Below are 22,403 nucleotides of genomic sequence, written 5' to 3'. Positions count from 1 at the left end.
AAATGTAAGCTTAAAGTTAATTATTTATTTATATTATGATGTAAAACATTATATTTTAAGGGTCCCAGAGAAATGAAACAAAATATTAAATAAAAGAGGGGTAAAGAAGAATTTGATTATCATCAGACTTCTTCCAGCTATTTTAAAACTATTTTACCCTGTTACTACTATGCTTCAATAACAAAAGTTACTCAAAATAGCATATGATTAGAAAGAAGGCTAATGAAGCATTGAAATCACTTTAAACTTGCATGATGATTATTGTATTTAAGAATAGGTATGACAAATTTCTAAAAAAATAAAAAGAGAATCATTTTCTAAGTATACCTACCTGTTTAAAACTATGTTTGTATTCTTTACAAGCAGTTTCAACTGTAAATTTTGTACTGAAAATATTGCAAAGTTTTGCACCATAACCATTACGACCACCTGCAAGAACAATTAAATGAGAAAGTTATGATCACACAACTTCAAAGAATATGTCATCAAACGGGGTATCAAATTCAAATCAAGTTTACAATGGACAATATGCTTTATTTTGCAAATCATGAGATGACTATTTCAAAGAAAATGGATGTGCTGAAAGTGAATTGACATTAGAATCAGTTAAACTCAGTTTACATCTTTCTTGGACACTTACTAGTTCTGTGAATATGAACAAATCCCTTACCTTACCTCTCCAAGTCACCAGGGCAATTCTCTAAATTAAAAGTTAAAAAAGAAGGTGTTTTGCTTTGCATTACAGGACCTTTGATCATCTAGTTCCAGCACCCCACCTCCTCATTTTTCAGAGAAGGAAGACGTTCATCTCTAAGGCCAAAAAGGCTAAATCACTGGCCCAAAGTTGGACAAGACTTTGATTCTAAGTTGAGGGGTCTTCCTTCTACCCATGCTACCATCATATACAAGAAAAAGAAATAGAAATTAACAACTGAGAAATTAGGAGAATTAGGTAAGACTTTGAGGAGGAAATATCTGAAAACCAGTAATAAAGGAGAGATATGGAACAGCTCATTTACTACATGAATGTAGGCAGTGAAACTGTCCAGTATAGGAACAGCTGGTCCAGTTTGACTGGCAGGCATCTTATGTGAACAGGAGTACTAGGAAAGAAAGCTGGAAAGGGAGGCTGGAGGCCAGCGGTAGGGGAACCTTCAGCAAGAGCAGAAGAAACTGTAACTTATACCAGGGAAATGAGTCATTAATATTTTTTGAGACTAGAAGCAATATGTTATGATTTACAAATCACTCAATCAAGGGCCTAGTAGGGATTATGCCTCTGATTGCTGGAGCTACCAAGACAAGAAAGTAATTGCCCTCAAGAAGTTTGTATTCTACAAAGTGAGGCAAACATGCATCTATTTAAGTATATTCAAAATATATATGAATTAGACATATGGGAATGGCAGGAAGAGGACTAGCAGTCATAGGAGCAGGGTGGAGGGGGCACCTGAGCTCAGCAAAGAGAAAGGGTAGGGAGGGAGAGTCTTTCGTATTTAGAATAGCTAAAAAAAAAAGTCAGTTTGATTGAACCATATTGTGCATGAAAAGGAGAAATGTATAAGAAGGTTGTGAAGAGCCCTGCATGACAAAAAGAATTTCCCTTTGGTCTTGGGTGCTGGGGCCACTGCCATTTACTGAGTGATGAAATTAGACCTATTTTTAGGAAAGGCACTTAGGCAGCTAAGTGGAGAAGAAGAACCAATTACAATAATACAGGCAAGAAGAGAATAAAGTTACTGAAGTACAGAAGTAAAATTATTATTTAGACCTTTTTTATCTTTATAACAATTTTGAGTATATTTATGAAATGTTTTAAATATCACTATATCCAGTAAATATATGAAATTCATGAAACTTATTTGCTATTAATATACATTAACTCTTACATAAATATAATTTGCACTACTTTCCCCAGTTCATGGTTCGTGAGCTACAAGGAAATAGCAAAACCAACTTTATCAAGAAAATTTTTTTAAAAACCATCAAAATTATGCATATGATCCCCATCAAAGCATCTTCAACTTTACTTGCAATGTATGTAGTATTCTAGTTTTTAATTTCTTGAAACAAATATCTTAAAAATAACTGATAATGAAAGGACACTGTTCAATCTTGGAAGGAATGTGAGAAATCTGGGACATTAATACATTGGTGAAGGAGCTGTCAATTCATCCAGCGTTTCTGGAGAGCAATTTGGAATTATACCCAAAGGGCAATAAAAATGTGCATACCCTTTGATCTAGCAATACCACTACTGGGTCTATACTCTGAAGAGGTGATGAAAAAGGGTAAAAACATCAATTGTACAAAAATATTCATAGCAGCTGTTTGTGATGGCAAAGAATTGGAAATTGAATGAATGTCCATCAACTGGGGAATTAGATTATGGTATATGTACATTATGGAACACTACTGTTCTATTAGAAATCAGGAGGGATGGGATTTCAGAGAAGCCTTGAAGGATTTGCATGAATTGATGCTGAGCGAGATGAGCAGAACCAGAACATTGTACACTATAACAGCAACATGGGGCTGATGATCAATCTGAATGGACTTGCTCATTCCATCAGTGCAACAATCAGGGCAATTTCTGGGTATCTGTGATGGAGAATACATCTGTATCCAGAGAAAAGAATTGTGGATTTTGAAAAAAGTTATCTTATTATGTAATTTTGCTATCTCTCTACATTTTATTTTTTTCCCTAAAGGATATGATTTCTCTCTCAACACATTCAACTTAGATCAATGCATACCATGGAAACAATGTAAAAACTATATCAGACTGCCTTCTGTTGGGGGGGGAAGCAAGCTTGGGGGAAAATAGTTAAATTCAAAAATAATGAAATAAATATGTATCAATAAAAAAACTGATAAAATGTTTCAGAATTTAAAACTAAATTGTAAAGTAGGAGTCATCAGTACTATCTGATATTGGTTTAAAAATAGAGGTAGATCAATGGAACAAATTAGAAAAGGGAGAATCATAAGCAATGTCACTTAATCCAGTGTTAGATAAAGCAAAAAAACTATAAAATTAATTAGGAAATAACTCTGTTTGACAAAACCTGCTTAAAAAACTAGAAAGCAATCTGAGATATTAAGCCTAGGCCAATATATCACACTACATTCCACAATACATTCTAAATAGATGTGACCTTAAAATCAAAGATCTTACTTAAAAAATTGGAAAAGAGGACCGTATCTCTCTGATAACTATGGCAGGATATGAGTTTTTAACAAAACAAGAAACACAGGCAATTACAAAAGATTTTGTTTTTTTTAAAAAGAGGGAATTTTGATTACAAGAAGCTGGAAAGCTTCTGCAGACAAAACTGATGCACTTAGAATGAGTAGGGGAGTGGTCAGATGGGGGAAAATTCTGTATCAAATTTCTTTGACAAAAATTTTATATCAAAGTCACATGAACAACTAATACAAAAAGTAGATATTAAAAGAAAAATTGCAAGTATCCACAACCACAAATGCTCCAAAATCCCTAAACAAAAAGAGAAAATGTAATCAGAACAACCCCGAGGTTTCACCTCCCTCCCTCCCAGTCAGCTGGGCAAAGATCACCTAAGAAAACAATAGTCAATGCTGGAAGGAAGATAGGCACACTGGAACATTCTTGGTAGAAATGTGAATGGGACAACCAGTTTGGAATCATGTAAATAAAATGGCTAAAATGTCTTGGCCCAAACATTCCATTACTGAGCTTATATCCCAAGGAGGCCATTATAAGAAATGTGCATAAATAACAAGATACTTACAGTAACACTTTTTTGTGATGGCAAAGAATTGGAAACAAAATAGATGCCCATCAGTTGGGGAATGGATACACAAAATGTAATAGAATATTATTGTGCTGATGTATGTGATGTATGAATGATATCTGTATGTATGTAACAAATGATGCATGAATACAAAGAAGCATATAAAAACTACATGAACAAACACAGAATGAAGAACCAAAAATAAAGACACAATAAAATATATTTTTTCTTTTCTCTTTTTTTGATCTGAAAAAAAAATCTACTTGAGTTTTATAGGATGGCTTTCTGGGAAAGGAAGGGAAGAGAATACTGAAGAAAACTTTGGTGATTTTAAAAAAACAAAAGAAATCAATTAAAAAATTTAAACATATATACTGTGTATGTTTGTGTGCATATGTATACATATACACACATATCCATACATATATGCACATACATATCCATACATATGTATGTATGTGTATGTATGTGTATATGTGTGTGTGTGTATATATATATACACACACACACACACACACACACACACACACATGAACTTTCCCTCAGTATGAACTACGGTGGTGGACTGGGGTTAAATTAAAAGGTTAACCTTAAAATCATGAAATAAGAATTGCAAAAAAAATTTTTAAACTGAAATACTGTCAATAACATAGTATAATGATACATTTTAAGAATTACAGTTTTAAATTATCACTTTTATTATGGTAACATTCATATAATTCATAAGACTGCATTTTAGAGATTACAAAAAAATTTTCTAGATATAAAACTTCATTTTATGTGAAACTGTCTCAATATAACAAAAATAAATTAAAAACAAACTGTGTTAATAGAATGAAAAAAAATTTTAGTCAAAATGGTTCAGGAAAAATTACCTGTAACTTTTTTCTCATCATCATCATAGTTACTAGATGTTAAAAGTTGTCCAAAGATTAAAGCAGGAACATACACTTTTTCTACCTTGTGTTCCACTACAGGAATGCCTTTTCCATTATTCCAGATGCTGATAATGTTAGATTCACTGTAAATAAGTAAGGAAACACATTAAAAATTGATGCTGCATATTTATTTTAAAATATTTAAAGTTAAAATAGAAATTTAATATTTAAATTTAATTTTTAATTAGTTAATTAAAATTAAATGTTAATATTAATTCAATGTTTTATCAATAATAAAGTTTAAAATAATAATTTCTGCAAAGATAAAGCAATCAAAAATACGCTGCAGTAATGCCCCCCAAAAGCTACTTTCCCACCTTGAAAGTTATTGGCCATTTCATAAGAATATAATATTTAAATACAAGAAGATACCTTAGAAGAGAGCATCTACTGCTACTATTCTCATTTTGCACAATATGAAAACAGTTCCAGAGAAGAAAAAATAATTTGGTCAGATCAATAGGTTACACAAGAGACATAACTCTTAAAAAAAAAAGTCCTTTCCAGCTTCAGATCATGAATCTAGAGGAAGGACTAAAAGGATTTTCAGGTGGAAGGTGTAGAGATAGAGGAAGTCTCCTAGACAAATACAACTAGAATAAGGAACTGGTTTTATTTTGTTTTATGGGCAGGAAAGGAATAGAGGAGACTAGATCTAGGACTGGGGATGCTTGGAACATCTACCATTACATGCTAAAAAAATACACACTGAGCACAAATTCTGCAGACAGAATGTTGCTGCCAACTTCACTTCCTAAGTTTATGGGGGAGTAATTTATAAAGGAGAGAAGAAATGCATAGAGGGGGAAGACACACAAACACACAAATTTTCTCTCTCTCATAAACACACACACACACACACACACACACGGTGAGGAGGGTAGGGAGATTGTATGAGAGCGTGTGGGAGAGAAAGTGTGCATGTGTGTGTATGAGAGTGTGTATGTTTGTGTGTAAAGAGAGAGTATGTGAGAAAGAGAAAGAAATAATTAAAGATCCATTTCTCTACAAAGCGAATCACAGTCCTAGGTTGAAGAACCTGGTTAAAGAACTTCATCAGTTCTTTCAAAGAGGTAATAACTATTTTCTTTTTTTAGGGTTTAGAATCACAAAGTTTCACTACTACCTGAGTAGTACTGCATTAATTTAGATAAGACTGGATGCCATGTTAGCTATTACTCATTTTAGAGGCATTGTCTTAAATGTTACTGCCACTGGAAGATATGTCAAATAGGAAATCACAGAGTCCCTGTGAGCTAGAAAGAACTCCAGGAGCTGTCATCTATTCCAAATTAAATCTAAATAATTTGCTTTATACCATCCCTTATACGTGATGATCTAGTCTTAAAGAGAAGACTTCAAGTGAGAGATCATCATCCACTCCATCCTGAAGCAGCCCTCCCCATTTCACATTGGGAGTGCTCTAGATGATAAGAAAATGTTCTTACATTGAATACAAATTTGCATATCTGCAATTTCTACCTTCTGGTTCTAGATCTGCCCTATAGGTTCACCAAGAACAAGTCTTCTCTTCCTCTAACAGTGGAAATATCCTAAGAGATTGATCACCAAATCTCTTTTCCAGGACAAACATCCCCAAGTCCTTCAATCACTTCTCCTATAGCATAACTTCAAGATCATTCACCATTCAGGTCACCCTCCTATGAACACTCACCATGTTATCAGCATCCTTCCTAAAATATAGCACTTAAAACTAAATACAATACTTCCAGATAACATCTGACCTGGAAAGGGAAAATAACTATCACTTCCATTATTCCTGAACAATAGGTCCATCTTAACAGAGTATTAGTTTTTTTAGTTGCCAAAAAAGATTAAGACTCAAAGTCTTTTGCAATCCAATAAAATTCCCATATATTTTTCATTTAAATAGCTGTTTAGCTATATCTCCTCATCCTGAACTCATGAAGTCATTTTTTTTCTTTCAGGTATATAACATTATCCATCAAATTTTATCTTATTTGATTTGACCCACCATTCTGATGTCTGTCAAAATCTTCTTCATACTAGACTGTCACTTAAAGTGTTCCCTAGCCCTCTTAGTTTTGTCCCATCAGCAATACCATAAGCATGCTATATTTATTAAAGCAAATTGTTTATTTAGCTGTTAATAATCAGAGGTATTGACATACATTGGGCACCCCTTTCCAAGTTAATATAGACAAATTAACAAATATTCTTTGAATCTGATGAATATTTTAATAAAGTAAAATGGTAATCATTACGTTAAAAAATTTTGCCACATATAACCACCTGTTTATTTTTTCCTTTGAGTCTCACATTCTAAAATAATGAAACTATATAAAGGTAATAATCTTAAAGTACTACTCTGTCCAATTTCTGCTTTTAACAGTCTTGCCATAGAAACTCATGCCCTTCAGGTTTAGTTGACTAATTTCATTTACTGACTTGCACCGATGCTTAGCTTAAAAGGAGATAACTTCCAATTCCATTTCATCTGTAATATTAATTTTAGATTCAGTAGTATTCATTAGGCACTTGGTACTGCCCTCATGTAAATTCAGTTTGACTAGATTTGTGATCCCACCATTTAGTGTCCAGTGAGCTGAACCAGATGAGCAGCTGCTCTGTAATTTACAGTCCTGGATAACTGCTTGGGACACCAAGAACAGCCTTTTTGGTGATATGCCCAGTCAAAAAATGAGTATTGTATCACTTTAATCCATATCTTCCTTACTTTGAAGATCAACTCTCTATATACTATTGCATACTTTCTCTCAGTTAACTCTTTATACAAATTTTTATTGAAGTATTATTATGTATTTGGTATTCTATTATAGGATTCAGTTATTATAAAAAGAAAAATGAAAACAAACTTCAGAAGTAATAGTGTAGTAATAGAAAAATAAGCAAATAAAAGCAAATACTTTTGTCTCACAGTCAATTCATTCTCAACTTACCTAAAATTAAATTTATCATCATCTCTATCCAAAACAAACTTCCATTCATTATTTTTTAATCTCTTGACACAGGGCAAAAGCATTCTCCCAGTTACGCAGACTTTGGCACACTCCACAACCCCCCTCCCCTCCCCAAGAGGGTCCTTTTAGTTCTCCTACTTCTTTGAACTGCTCCTTTTTAGTCTCACCTTGAACACACTTTGCTAGACCAGAAAACAAATAGAAGTTTAAAAAGTTGGTAATTATCTAGGGTGATATCTCCAAGATAAATCAACAAAGACTGGATCTCTTTTGCAGCCAGGATAGTTTTGAAACTTTCTTGGATTTGGAGGTAACTTTGAGATATTTACTTCCTGACAGAAACCCTCACTTAAATGTTCATATCATCAGTTTAAAACCAACACATTGCCAGGCTATGAAAGATATCAAGTCCAAGTTATCTTAAAAATGCCTACTACCATAGATAACTAGATTGTTTTAATGTAACAAACCTTGATAACTCTTATTGTGACTTTAACCTCCTTTCACACAAGGTATCTCCAAATTTTACGGTTTTCTATAATAGCAAAAGGTATGATATAAACACACGATCATCATCCCTTGTCTAATCTGTTATTGCTCTTTGATTAATCCTAGATATTCCAATATCTATTATCCTCACAATTCAGGAGATTATGAAGAGAAGAATAAAGTCTAGGTGGTGTTTAGGTATTCTAACATCTTTTGAAAATTAGTTTTAATATCTTCTTTATATAAGTTACATAAAATTTTGCTTCATAAAAATTTTAAGAAAAAAAGTTACTGTATAAGAACTATAATGGAGCAAATCTAAATAAATGCCCAATCATTAAAGCAACTGTTTCCCAATGAAATTTGCTATTAAAAAGATTTTAATAAGAAATTAGGCTTTAGTATATAACAGAAATAAAGAAACATCAAAGTTAAATCTTTGTCTTCATAAAAGATTATTCAGTTCACAAACCTCTAAAAAGCAAAATAACCAAACGAGATTAATAAGACAATTCAGCAAAACTGCACAGTGGACTTTGGTGGAAGTCAATTTCAAGTTACCAGCTCTGATCCTCAATATCTGCCTGGCTACCTGACATTTAATTTTTTGTGTGAAATCTCCCTGCTGCAAAGGAATCTTTAAACTGTTCTATGGAAGTGATGTTTCATAAACAGAATCAGAGAATCTAGTCCAGCCTATCTCTTCCTCCACAACAGTCTCACTGAGTTCTCATTCAGTTTTTGCATCAGCATCTATACTTCTGCAGCCTAATCTACTTTTGGATACCTCTTTGTTGAAAAGTTTTTCCTTACATCAAGCTGAAATTGACCTCTCAGTAAGCAGAAGCAATCAAATCCCTTTTGCCTATAATAACATTTAAGATAGCGAATATATGTTCCCTCTATCACATCTTTCTCTAGGACAATCATCCTTGATCTTGCAATTACTTCTGACGTGTCATGATCTCAAAGCATTTTGCCATCCTGATCAGTCTTCTATGGATGCCCTCACATGTATCATTTCCTTTACAAAAACATAGCATACAGAAATGAACACAAAACTGAAGCAGTCTTCTAAGATCAAGATTCTCTTCCCTCTAGACACCATGACTCTCATAGTGGAAATCACAGCCCTAAGGTTTGCTGACCTATCCAGTAACTGACCATCTCTTCTTTGATGCTTACTCTTGGCATCACTGACGGCAAGTTATTTAATTCCCTGAGACCTCAGAGTCCCTATATTTAAAATGAAGAAGTTGTACTGGAGGTCCTCTGAGGTCTTTTCAAGCTTTAGATTTGTGTAACTGAATCTTCAGAATATTTTCAGAAAATACACAGGAGCAGCTAGGTGGTACAATGGATAAAACACTGGCCTTGGAGTCAGAAGGAAGGGGGTTCAAATCCAGCTACTTGCCACTTCCTAGCTGTGTAACCCTGGGCAAGTCACTAAGCCCTGACTGCCTTGCATTCAGGGCCATCTCCAGTCGTCCTGAGTCAGATCTGGCCACTAGACGCAGAGGACTCTGGAGGAGAAAGTGAGGCTTGTGACTTAGCACCCTGCTACTCAAATCCAATTCATATGGTTGTCATGGCATCATCTTGCTGATGGTCTTCTTCAAGAATGAAGGACAGAGGCAGCTAGGTGGTACAGTGGATAAAGTACTGGCCCTCAAGTTAGGAGGACTTAAGTTGAAATTCGACCTCAGACACTTAATAATTACCTAGTTGTGTGATCTAGGGTAAGTCACTTAATCCTATGGCCTTGCAAAAACCAAAAAAAATTTTAAAAAGAAATAAAATTTTAAAAAAAGAATGAAGGACAAACAAAATCAGAAAACAAAGACTCTCACAACTGAAAAAGTCCTCAGGAAATATCTAGATCAATCCAGACAGGAACAAGAATTTTTTTTATACAATTTTTAAAGTCAGTTTTTTTCCTGAAAACCCCCTGAAATGGGCAGGCCACCATTTCCCAAAGCAATTCCATTGCACTTTTGGATAATACTAATTTTAAGTTCTTCCTCACATTTAACCTAGAGCAGCCTTCCTGCAATTTCTAACCAGTATGCTTACTTCATCCTGTGGGGTCAAACAGAAGAGATCAGTCTTCTCTACATGATGGTTCTCCAAATACCTGAAAGTATCTAATGTCCCCTGTGGTCTTTTCACAAGCTAAAATATCCCCCGCCCCAGTTGCTTTAACTGATTGCTATATGGCACTACCTTGAGATATGAACTACCCAACTCTGCTGTAGCTTGCCCATATAGATGATGATGATGATGATGTTCATCCTTCATTCTCAAAGAAAAATCATGACATAAGGAGGTGATAACATGCACATGAATTGGACTGGGGTGGGGGTGGGGGTGGGGAAGGGACTATACTAAGTCCCAAGCCTCACTTTCTCCTCCAGACTCTTCTGGGTCCAGTAACCAGATGTGGATCAGGACTCTGGAAATGGCCCTGGATGCAAGGAAATCAGGTTAAGTGTTGTGCTCAAGGTCACATAGGTAGTAAGTATCTGAGGCCAGATGTGAATGTTGGTAGCTGCTCCACTGATACAGATCACAATACTTCTATGACTTGTCTGATGATCTTCAATGGCTGAAATAAATGTCATCCTTAAACTGGGGCAATCCAGAACTTAATTCAATATTCCATGTGTACCCTGATATCAGAAAAAGACTACCCCATGTACTAGACACTATACTTTTCAAAGCATCCAAAAATATCATTAGGTATTTTTGTTTGCTAATACAAAATGAGCAACTTATTATCCTTGCTAGATCTTTTTTTTGATAAAATGCTCCTAACCATACTCATTGTTTGTTAAGTCAGTTTTTCAAACCCAATTATATGATTTATCCCTATTAAATTTCATTATATTACATTTACATTCTAGTATGTTGGCAACTTTTGGGATGCTGACTGTTATCCACCAAACTGGGTATTCCTCCTTGTTTTGTATCATCTATAAATTTGGCAAAAGTGCTATCTATGCTTTTGTCCAAGTGACAGAAAAAGATGACAAATAACACAAGAGCAAAGGTAGAATCCTAGAACACTTTGCTAGAGACCTCTTAGAATTGGATAAATTTGTCATAAAGACATTATGGTATTCCTTTCTTCCTTGTAGTTTCTGAATATATGTTAGTTTTAAAATAACTGTATTAATACTTAAGTGGGCTTTTCTGGCGGGAAGCAGAGATCTTAGCATCGTCTTCAAATCAAACAAATGACATTTCAAAACTAGTCAGGTTGCAAAAGATATCAAGTCTTTGTTAATTATCTTGAAGATGTCTCTTAGATAAATGCCAATAAGCAAACTGTTGTAATGTAATGAACTGTGGTAACTTTTAGTGAATTTAATTTTGAAAACAATTTCTTTTGTTATAAATCAAAGAAAAAACATGCTATAATAGGATTATTTTTTGTATAGATTTTCTTACATAAAATTAGGAACAACCGTAGCAATAAAGTGTTGCTTTATTTATCCTTATAGAAATGAAAAAGTTTTGTCAAATTAAACCCATTCTTTATAATGTTATTCATTGTAGTAGCATTTTATCTGGATTTCAGAAAGTATGACACGTGTTGGAGTAATGAGGCAAGAAATGTTATTGTTTAGAAGATATAACCAAGTTATAACCAATTATTCAACTACCATATTAAACACTCTTTTAAGGAAAGCATTATATTTTCTCTTCACTTTCAGTATTTTTTTACCCTGAATAAGAAAGCTAAAGATATCTGCCTTTGTTTACAGATAACAAGTGCTTTCTGAGAGAACAAATGGTTAGATGAACTATTTTGTTTTTAAACAATTAGCAAAATTGGGAGACAGAAATCAGCAATTGAGGTTAGAAAATGTCTTTATTTCCTTCCCTAACTTTGACCTCCTACTTCTGAAATTGTAGATGATGCCAAGTTTCACTGATTAAACAAAAACATCAACAAAAATAAAGTTTTAATAACATGACTATGTGGCAGTAATGTCAAATACATGAAAAATGAAACCAAAAATCAAAATTTTTAATAAAAAAAGAACATAATCCAAAACTAGATTGCTGATAACAAATGTTTTCAATCTGCTCAGTTTTCTTGATTTTTAATGACAATGTTGAATTACTAAGGATGGTATTATGAAAGATAAGTATAATCTAAATTTTCATAAACAGATGTTTGTGAAATCAAAATTATTAAAAGGACAATAAATGTATATGATTTAGAAAAACCTATTATTCATCTTGCTTTATGCAGCGAATTTGATTAGATAAATATTCTACATATGTTTGTTCTACAACGTAATCAAAGGGCAGTTAGTTCCTAAATTACGAATAAGTTACATTCCCAAAATTTCTTTGAAAATCAGTTATCTATGACTCTGAATGCCATAACTGGTAACTTGGGCATTAAGTCCTCAAAAGCCTATTGAATTCATCCTTCTATCCCAAAAATCCCTTGAAACTTCTCTAGTTTGAGTTACACTAGTGCTATGTAGTTGAGAATTGCAAGGAATGTTGCAGGAGGATAGGTAATTTCCATTGTGACATAGTTGGGGGAAGATCTAGCAAAAAAAAAAATAAGAAATCATTTGAATGGACGTTTCTAGGAACAATGGGTAATAACTATTAGGGAGTGCTCTAGAAGCTCATGGTTTTGCTGTAGGTTATGGCTCAAGTAGTAAAGGGCTCCAGAAGAAGGGAGCATCAGTTTCAGGAGAAGCAAAGTCAAAGGTTCTACTCCTGAAGTTGCAGAGAATCTTCAAGTAGCAGTGAGCTTCAGCAAAAGGAGCAATTAATGACAGGAAAGAAGTAGCAATAGCCATTCATACAGCCAAGTGACTCATAAGCTTCATGTTCATAAGTCAAGAACCACCTAGATGAAACAACTTACTTAGCTGAGAAAGCTAGCTAAAGTAGACTAATGATGTACTTACGGATCAATAGAAATTTTGATACAGGTCATGTTCTTATCCCTCTGCTTATTGTCAGCTGCATTAACTACAAAAATTAAATACTTTAGTGAGAATAGTCAACTGTTTTAGTAAATGTGTACAAGCTCTATTAAAAACAAGAAAATACATATAAACAGTGATACATTGCAAAAGGAATTTTAAAAATTACTATTAGCATTCATTATAAAATTAAAGCAACTAATATTCTAACATTTTGAGGATTACCTTGAAATAAAAATAAAGCATTTCAATTGAATTAAAATGGGGAGAAACTTTGTTCCAAATAAATATATGAAAAGTAAAATTGAAATTCAGTCACTTCAAACAGCATATATTACTATCCAAAATGTATTTAGGGTATTTATACAATAAGATCATAGCTTGTCATTTTTAAAAAATGGCAAGTTCAATCTTTCCATCATGGCTTAAAAAAAAACCCAAACACCTAACTTAACTAATTTCAACTCAATCAGTCTGTAAATTCAGCCAGGGCAGACAACCAATTTCTTAAGGAGAATATAGATTAATCCCATACATGTGTTTTCATGATTGTTCCAAAGATCATTCAAAAATAAATAATTCTAAAAATATTCTAACATTCTTTATCACCACATTAATTTGAATGCAAGTTCACAGGAATTCTAAATTACATAAACAATCTATCTCTGAAAATGATATGCTAGAAACCTGATAATTGGAGACATTAAACTTATAGCCTTAATTGATCACTATAACCCCCACACATGTAACTTAAAAGGAATATTGCTGGGTACCTGAGGGGCAGGGTTTAGGAAATGGAAATCTATAGTTAGGATAGCTCTGGAATCCTTCCCTCAACATGTGGAACAAATAATTGAGGAAAAAGGAATGAAGGGGCCCCAAGCCCTTTTCATTTAATTATTCTAATCTCTGTGCCTTCAGCACAAATAGTAAGAGAAGGTCCCCTGGCTCAAAAATATCTTCCCTTTTTACCAAACAAATTGATTTTAGTTAACCATCTTCCCTTTTAAAAGACAAACATACCCTGAGAGGGTCATCACATCTTACTGTGCTTTATAACAGAATCACGAAGAGGAAGAAAGTCAGTCAAAGGGAGTTTAAATGCCTGGACGAGGTCACATATGGAATAAAGCACTGAGATCTAGAACCGAGATCTTTTATATTCCAGATCATCATTTTTTCAATTATACAATTCTTCCTCAGACCCTCTCTCAGACTCTTCATAACTGGTGATTAGAATTAAATTAGAATTTTAATGTATGGGATAAAAGCCAGGAAAAATAATTATACAACAGAGAGAAGACTAAGCTAGACATAGCAGTGGACTTTGGAAAGGAAAGAACAAGTATGGGGAGATAAAAATTTTAGATAAAACCAGTATCTGCCCTCAGGGAGCTTACAGTCTAATGGGAGAGAGGAGGAGCTAATACACAAAAACAAATAATTGAATCACACAACATTACATCATAAGTGTATTGTAGAGTTCAGAACAAAATGCTATTTGAGGTCTGAAAAGGTGAGTTATGACAGAGACAAAAATCATGGAAGGTTTTATATTAGGAGGTAGCAATTGAGTTTTAAAATATGAGTGTTAGTTAATTCAACAGGCCAATGGGGAAAACAAGCTGCTCCATGTACCTGGGACAGCATGATAAAAGGCAAAAAAATGGGAAAACACAGTAGAATTTGAGAGGATAGAGAGGTTCAAACTAGTTGGAGTATAAAGTAGAGGGAAATAACATAAAATTAGTCTGCAAAAATAGAATGAACCAAATTATGAACAAAGCCTTGAAAAATGAGTCTGAATTCTACTTGACAATAGAGAGACTGAAATTTTGAGCAGAGGAAGAACATGTTTACTTTCCTGAAGAATTAAGATTGGTCTAACAAGCTATGTTAAAGAGACTATTAGGAGAAAGGACTGTGATGATGAAAGTAGCTAACTTTCAGATCACCATAAAAAAAAAGCCTCCGATGGCCATTTTTAGCATGCATACCTCCAAAATGAAACTCCTATATTATTTGTAGGTAAATATGTTAATGAGTAAAATGGGAAAGGTAAAAAAAAAAAATTCAGACTAATGGAAAATGTTTATAACTTCTTCAAAGTAGCATATGAATACAATATATTAACATGCTCTTATGATTCAGCTACCCTGTATACATTCTGAAGCAGCATGAGTATTCAATATGATGACCTTAAGAACCCCCTTTTAAATCAATGCTATCGAGTCCTGACTCTAGGGCTTTACAATTACTTAACAAGAGAGAATTTGTCTTAATTCTTAAAAAGGTACTCACCAAGAATTTCATCAAAGATTTTGTATAAGCCTGGTACAAAAGTAACTTCTCTGCAATTCATTCCTACATCTTCATCATAAACCCACATTGACTGTACATAGACAAAATTCAAAAAGTCTTTTACTACGAATGACAGTAATATAAATTTTATACAATCCAAAACCACATTCTCTCTGAAAATTTTGCTCAATTTCACATTCTAAAAACTTAGTCTTTTAGAGTTAAAAAAGGTAAAGTAAATGGCATTAACCTCTTCTTCTTTTTCTGACCTAAACATCCATAAAATTGAGAAATCACTTATTCTCTATGACCTATTGTTATATACATTTCTTATATAAAATTTTTCAATTTTTAATATAAGCCAACAAGACTGATTAAGAATTCAAATGTTCCCTACCTCAATATAATACAATACTTCAAGAGATTCAAGACTTCACTGGTATGGACATTACTCCACACTTTAACAGAGAGTCTTCTCATAAGTTTTCATGGTCAAATAATTTCATCAGTTGATGACAAACATTCTAGTGATCATTATCTCTTCACTTTGCTATTATAGTTTCTCTAATAATAGCCAATCCAATGCTTGGACTCTGTGTTCACTTTAGAAAGGTCTGCTAGAGTTAGATATATAAAAATTAGGTGGTCCTCAGCTGGCTTGCCCTTGGAATGTTTGAAGTCATCTATCTTTGTACTGAGGCAACTGGGAGAGACATTAATAGAGGTACCTCAATATAATAAAATCAAATAATAATGACAGTCACCAACATTTTGTAGTTTTTTAATCATTTCAGAGTATTTTTCCATTCATTAGCTTAATTCTACATATAACCTAACTTTTTAAAATAGTAGTGAAACCACGGGTGTACCGTAGACTTTTCAAAAGGCCATAACCAACAAACTACTAAACACATGGGTAATGGTCTGACAAGCATGAGACTACTCACAATCAAATAAGCTGACTCGTGGGGCTAGACTTTCATAGAAAGTCATTTTCATGCCCATCTCTGAGCTAGATAAATCTTTTTTTTTTTGCAAGGCAAATGGCGTTAAGTGGCTTGCCCAAGGCCACACAACTAGGAAATTATTAAGTGTCTGAGGCCAGATTTAAACTCAGGTACTCCTGACTCCAGGGCCGGTACTCTATCCACTGCACCACCTAGCTGCCCCTAGATCACTCTTAAAGTCACAATTAACCATTCACAGAAAGGATGCCTAATTTCCATTCTCTCAGAATTGTACTATCACACAGTGCACATTTTTGGGGGAAAAAAAAGAATTTTATATCCATTAACATTCTATGCACTGAAATGATACAAGACCTTAATATGGTCTCCTATTCCTTTCAGTAGTCTAATGAACATCTATAATGAGCCTCCAAATCATACTCTTATTTAGTTTTCACAATATTATTCCATCTACATATAAAATAAAGGTAAAAGGATTATTGGACTTTTTTTCTTCTATTATTTTTAAAATAAATTTTCCCAAATATATTATACAAAGATCAGATGGAAAATAAAAGCTTTTAATTTTATATATCTATAGTCAGACAAAGAATCTCAAAGGAATAAAATTCCTGAAGCATATTTATCTCTCATCTTCATCTCTGAAATTATAGCCACAAAAGTCATTGATAAATGATAAATATACACAGATTCATAAAGACTATCACTGACCTGAGTTAATGGTTCCACAGATCCAATGTATGTATCAGGCCGGAGGAGAATGTGTTCAAGTTGCGTTTTCTTCTGATAAACTCTCTCAACAGACAACTTCTTTGAAGAATCATTTTTATTACTGCTTTCTGATTCTTCTTTTTTTGCAGCATTGTTCTGATCAAAAAGAGTCTAAAATTAACCAAAAAAATAAATAACTGAAAAAGTATTACTAAAATCTTTATTGATCATTTAAATGTTTGCTTCCTAAATTTAAAATCTTCTCTTGGCCTCTTTCAATTTTAAGTCCTATGATTTAGGACTATAAGGTCCTATAATATCCCTTTCAAAGTTAGAGTATGATCTGTAGTAGATATACTTATATTAGTTATGAGTATAAAGCTTTGGTTATTTTTTAAAATAGAATTCCCAATTTGCATATAATATGATCACAAGAAATTCTGTGAAAACATAAAAATAAAATAGGAAAATTTAACTTAAACTTTTTTTTCCTTTTCCGCAGAGTAATAGAATTTTAGAACTGGATGGGCCCTTGGGAATTCAACCCCTCATTTTATGATTGAGGAAAGTAAAATCCAGAAATGTTAATAGAATTCTACAAGGTCACACTAAGTTCATACCAAAACAAAAACCAATCCTATATACTATTGTGTCTTGAATCCACTAAAGCAGACTTTTCCAAACCAACCCTCTTACTCCTTAATCCATCATCAATATAAATTCCAACTAGAATGAGGTCAGTTCATGTCTGGAAGACCACTGAAAGCCAGATCTAGCTGAGTCACCCTATGCCCCACTGGGCATCCAAAAAGATACCTGATATGGCCGGTTAGATCTTTCCCTTCCTCCTACATTAGGAATTCTGAGATTTTGAAAAGAAAAGGGAGGAAAAACAAAACATGGACTATGGAGATCATATAAACCTCAAATTTATAAAAAAAAAAATGAAGGTGTAATTTCATGGAGCTTTAAAATTACAAAAAAAGATTTATTTATTAGATTACATATTCCAGTCGTAATATGGAAAAATATAGTCCCATTAACTATAACAAGCATTTGCCAACTGATTGACAAAGATAAAGGATATTAAACAGGATTATCAATAACCTAGATTTCAAACAATCTTACACAATTCATAGGTATAGCCATGACTATGTCTCCACACTGAAAACGAGACAATTCAAAGTCTATTCACCAGAATTTAAATCAGGGGTCCTTTTCTGGATCATGGATCTCTGTCAATGTGGCAAAACCTATGGGTTCCTTCTCGAATAATATTTTAAATGCATAAAATAGCATACATAGGAAACCAATTATATTGAAATAGTTATCTAAGTGTTGTACTTTTTTTAAGTTCACAGGTTAAAATCTCAGATTAAGAACCTCTGCTATGGAAGGGAAATGGAATTACAAGTTTACTTTTTTTTTCCTCCAATCACTAAGCATTTAAGAAGCACATTCTATAGGCTGCAGCCTCTCCCCTCCCCCCAAGCTTACATTCTACCAAGGATACAACACAGTCACAGAGAAGTAAATGAAATCTATATACCACATATAAGGGAAGGGAAGAGGAGAGTGCTCAATTAGGGGAATTAGGAAAGACATGTTAAAGGTGATGGAAGGTGGGTTGAATACTGAAGGGAGCCAAGACTTCCAAGAGGCAAAAAAAGTGAGGAGGGAGAGCATTCTAGACACTGAGGGCCAACCTGGACAAAAGCATCTACCAAAAGGTGTATCCAAAGGAATCCAGGAACAAGTTAAGTAGGGCAGTTTGCTTCAGGTATAAAGTACTACAAAAGGCTGAGTTAATGTGTAACCATTCTGGAAACAGGCAACACATCGAGATTATAAAGGATTTTAAATGACAGAGAGGCAAAGCAGAGAACTAAAGCTTCTTAAGCATGAGAGAAATAGTAACATTTGTACTTTAAAAATATCGATGTGACAGGTGTGGAAAATGCCTTACCACTTGTGTGTTAATTTTTACGTTAAAATGGGATAGAGTTTTGTATACCGAACAAACTGGCAGGCATAGTCAAGGAATATCAGCTCTAGTGTTAGTTTGTCCAACTGCCAGCTTTGTGACAAAAACAAAAGCAAGTCATTTAATGTTTTGTAATTTTGATAGAGTATCTGGTAGCCTATGAAAGATTAATATATAGTAGGAACTCAATAATGGTGTGATGTCTGATTCATAATAGGAAAAACAAGAAAGGAATAAGTGACCATTATCAATTAAGGGCTAAATGCAAAAGTGACCATGAACCTTGGGTCCTCAAATGGGTCACAAAGAGCTAATCCCTTAAGTGATGATAATTCTTTGGGTGTCAGCTCTGATTATACTGCCACTCTAACACAAAAGGCTCACTCTAATTTCCCTGCCAATTAAATTGAAGAGGATGCACAAATACCAATCTTCAAGCAGCCACAAAAGCTGGAGTCAGCTCTACAAGATTTGGAGATTTTTCTGTGATTTGTGTATCATTAAAGCACTATTCTATAGGATTCCTTAATGACAAGAAGTTTTAGCAGAATCAGTTATCCATACTGGTTAAACCTCCCCAAACCCTAATAAATAGGGAAACCTGTTTTCCAGATTTAAGAGGTAACTTAAAGTCTACTGAAAGAAATGAGAGGATATCTACAAATTATTTTTAGTTTGGGATCAAAAATGAGGGGAAATGGAACTTGGGAGTTTAAAAAAAGAAAGAATAGATCTGGAGTGAAGTTTGTACATTTACATAGGATGAATATGCAAGTCAGATCTATCATAATATTGCTTAGTTGTTGAACTACAATGAATCTAGACCAGAGGTTTTCTTAACTGGTTGCTGCTGTTGTTGTTTTGTGTGTGTGTGTGTGTGTGTGTGTGTCTGTGTGTGTGTGTGTTTTGTCATGGACCTCTGGCTGACTGGAGAGGACTATGCACTTGTCTTCTGAATAATCCAGAAATAAAAGAAAATATACAGGTTTACCAAATAGTTATCAACATTTTTTAAAAACTCATGGACTTCAAGTTGACAGTCTCTGGCTCAGATAATAAAATTAGAAATAATTACTTTTTCCTTTAAAGTATGGCTCTGGGGGGAAAAAATTCTTTAAATGTAAAGAACAGGATTTATGTCCTCTATATATTCAGAAATATGTCAAGAATTATTCCATAAACTATAGGAATTCAAACATTAAGTGATAAAAATAGCAATTATAACTCATAATAATTTTCTATTACTGTGGTTTTTATATAAAGTTAAAGGAGTTTAACAATATTTTAAGATAAAACAACTTATCATGTAGATTATTTTTACTAAACATTTTATGTTCAAAGATAAAATCAGTTAACTACACAATCAGGAGAAAATCAATTTACCTGTAACTATCAAATTGCTCAAAAATACTGTCCAGAGTCAAAATATACATAATGAAAAAATAATTTAAGCTTCCAAATAAAACATAATGCTATTAGCAAGAGTAAATTCTTCAAAAACATCTTTAGTCAGAAGTTAAACAATGAAATTACAGACCAATAAAGTGAGTCGCATGAAAACTGACAATTCAACAATTTTCTAATTTAGTTTCTTTCATGAGACAATGTATAAAAAAGTAAAAATCTGAATTTAATAACAAATTACAGCTTTAAAGAAAAATCTCAAAGATTCTCATAATCACTACAGCCAAGAAGTAGTGGCCTACAAGAATCTGACTCCCAGAAGAATAAAAGGAACCTAGGCAACAGTTTGTCCAAGAAACCATTTAGCCCTTAAGGCTGCCTAGTCTATCTGCAGGAGAAGATAAGTGAAAAGCACTTTCCCTAGGCACAAAGGTTACTAAGCATTCTCAAAATATTAAATCATATTTGGAGTGACCTAAAATTCTTCAAAATTCAGGTCTCCCAGTTGATGATGATGTTGATGATAGTAATGACAACCGTAGAGAGTAAGGTTTCCTGGGCCAAGTGCTTACAAATTTCTAATTTGATCCTCACAACAACCCTGAAAGGAGGATTGCTGTTATTATTTCTACTTTTAAATGAGGCAGGAAAGTTAAGTGACTTGCCCAGGATCATTAGGTAACAATGAGTCAGATGATATATTTGAGGAAAGCTTTTCCTTGTTCTTTCTTGAAGCAGCTCTAGCACCTGCAGTTTTCCCCATGCCTCTCAATCACCACTATCACCTGCTTAGATTACATATAAAAATTCTGCTGGATCTGGCAAGATATCTTATTGAGACAGTAAAGGCTCAAAAGTTATAGTATGCTAAGATGGTGCTTCTTATTCCTTTAAAAAAAGCACTTTAGGAATATTACAATATATTTTCAAAATTTCTTTTAAAAATTGACATCTCTATTCTGAATAACTTCTTATAGATAGTTGGACAAAGAAAGAGGTATTCAATTTTCATATTCTGAACTCTTGGATAAAATAATAAAAAGATATGACTTAATGCCTCATTTACAGAATGCCATAATAAAACAAACATTTTGAGGTTATCTCTAGATTTCAATGCTTACAAATCAATTCTCAAGTGTAAAATTTTAACAACCTTACTGAAATTTGTGTGTGTATGCATACACAAGAACTTAATGAATTATTAAAATACTGTATGTATGTCTGTGCTGGTTAATACTGCTTAGCAAAGGTTGCTTTTGTTTATAGTAACACACACACACACAAACATACACACACACACACACACACACACACACACACACACACAACACACCCGGTGGAATAAAAATACATTTTGCCAATTACTGTACTCAGTAACTCAGCCTTCCAAATAACCAAACAGCCACATTTAAAAAGCTAACCCAGAACCAATTTTAAAAGACTTGAATTAATTAGTTTTATTGACAACTAGCCTTATATATATAACCTGGAAGAAATGCTTACTGTAACAGCAGTATTTTATGATGACCAACTATGAATGACTTTGTTATTCTTAGTAATACAAAGATCTGTGAGAGTTCTGAAGGACCCATGAGGAAAATTCTATCCACTTTCTGAAAAAGAACTGATGGAATCTGAATGCAGAATGAAGCATGCTGTAGTCTTACTTTCTCTATTTTTCTTGGAGTTTTTGTCTGTGTTTTCTTCCATAATATAATTAATATGGAAATATATTTTGCATGAAAATATATGTACAATCTTTATCAAATTGCATTCTCAATCATGGGACTGAGAGGAGGGAGAAGAGAATTTGGAACAAAAAATTATCTTTAAAAAGGTTAAAAATTATTTTCACATGTAATTGGGAGAAAATATTAAAATTCAAAAAAATAATGCTTACTAGATAACTTT

At 33.4% G+C, this 22,403-nt stretch overlaps 1 protein-coding gene across 3 annotated transcripts in view; it reads right to left on the bottom strand.

Annotated features, from left to right (window-relative positions):
• TOP2B (DNA topoisomerase II beta) overlaps positions 1-22,403 on the bottom strand; it is an 82,548-nt gene that overhangs the window by 49,532 nt on the left and 10,613 nt on the right. For 2 of the 3 annotated variants that reach the window (XM_074195687.1, XM_074195685.1), the window contains exons 2-6: positions 17,105-17,260; positions 15,426-15,516; positions 13,107-13,170; positions 4,652-4,797; positions 332-429 (exon numbers count right to left, since the gene is read on the bottom strand). In XM_074195687.1, coding sequence (XP_074051788.1) covers positions 332-429; positions 4,652-4,797; positions 13,107-13,170; positions 15,426-15,516; positions 17,105-17,260 — 555 coding nt within the window. Of the gene's footprint in view, positions 1-331; positions 430-4,651; positions 4,798-13,106; positions 13,171-15,425; positions 15,517-17,104; positions 17,276-22,403 lie in introns of all 3 variants that reach the window. The other variant, XM_074195686.1, reaches the window with a different exon arrangement.

Source organism: Macrotis lagotis, chromosome 7 (genome assembly GCF_037893015.1).
Source record: "Macrotis lagotis isolate mMagLag1 chromosome 7, bilby.v1.9.chrom.fasta, whole genome shotgun sequence".
NCBI classification, from domain to species: Eukaryota; Metazoa; Chordata; class Mammalia; order Peramelemorphia; family Peramelidae; genus Macrotis; species Macrotis lagotis.
Note: the sequence above shows the minus strand (reverse complement) of the source record. Positions and strands in the feature narration are given on the sequence as shown.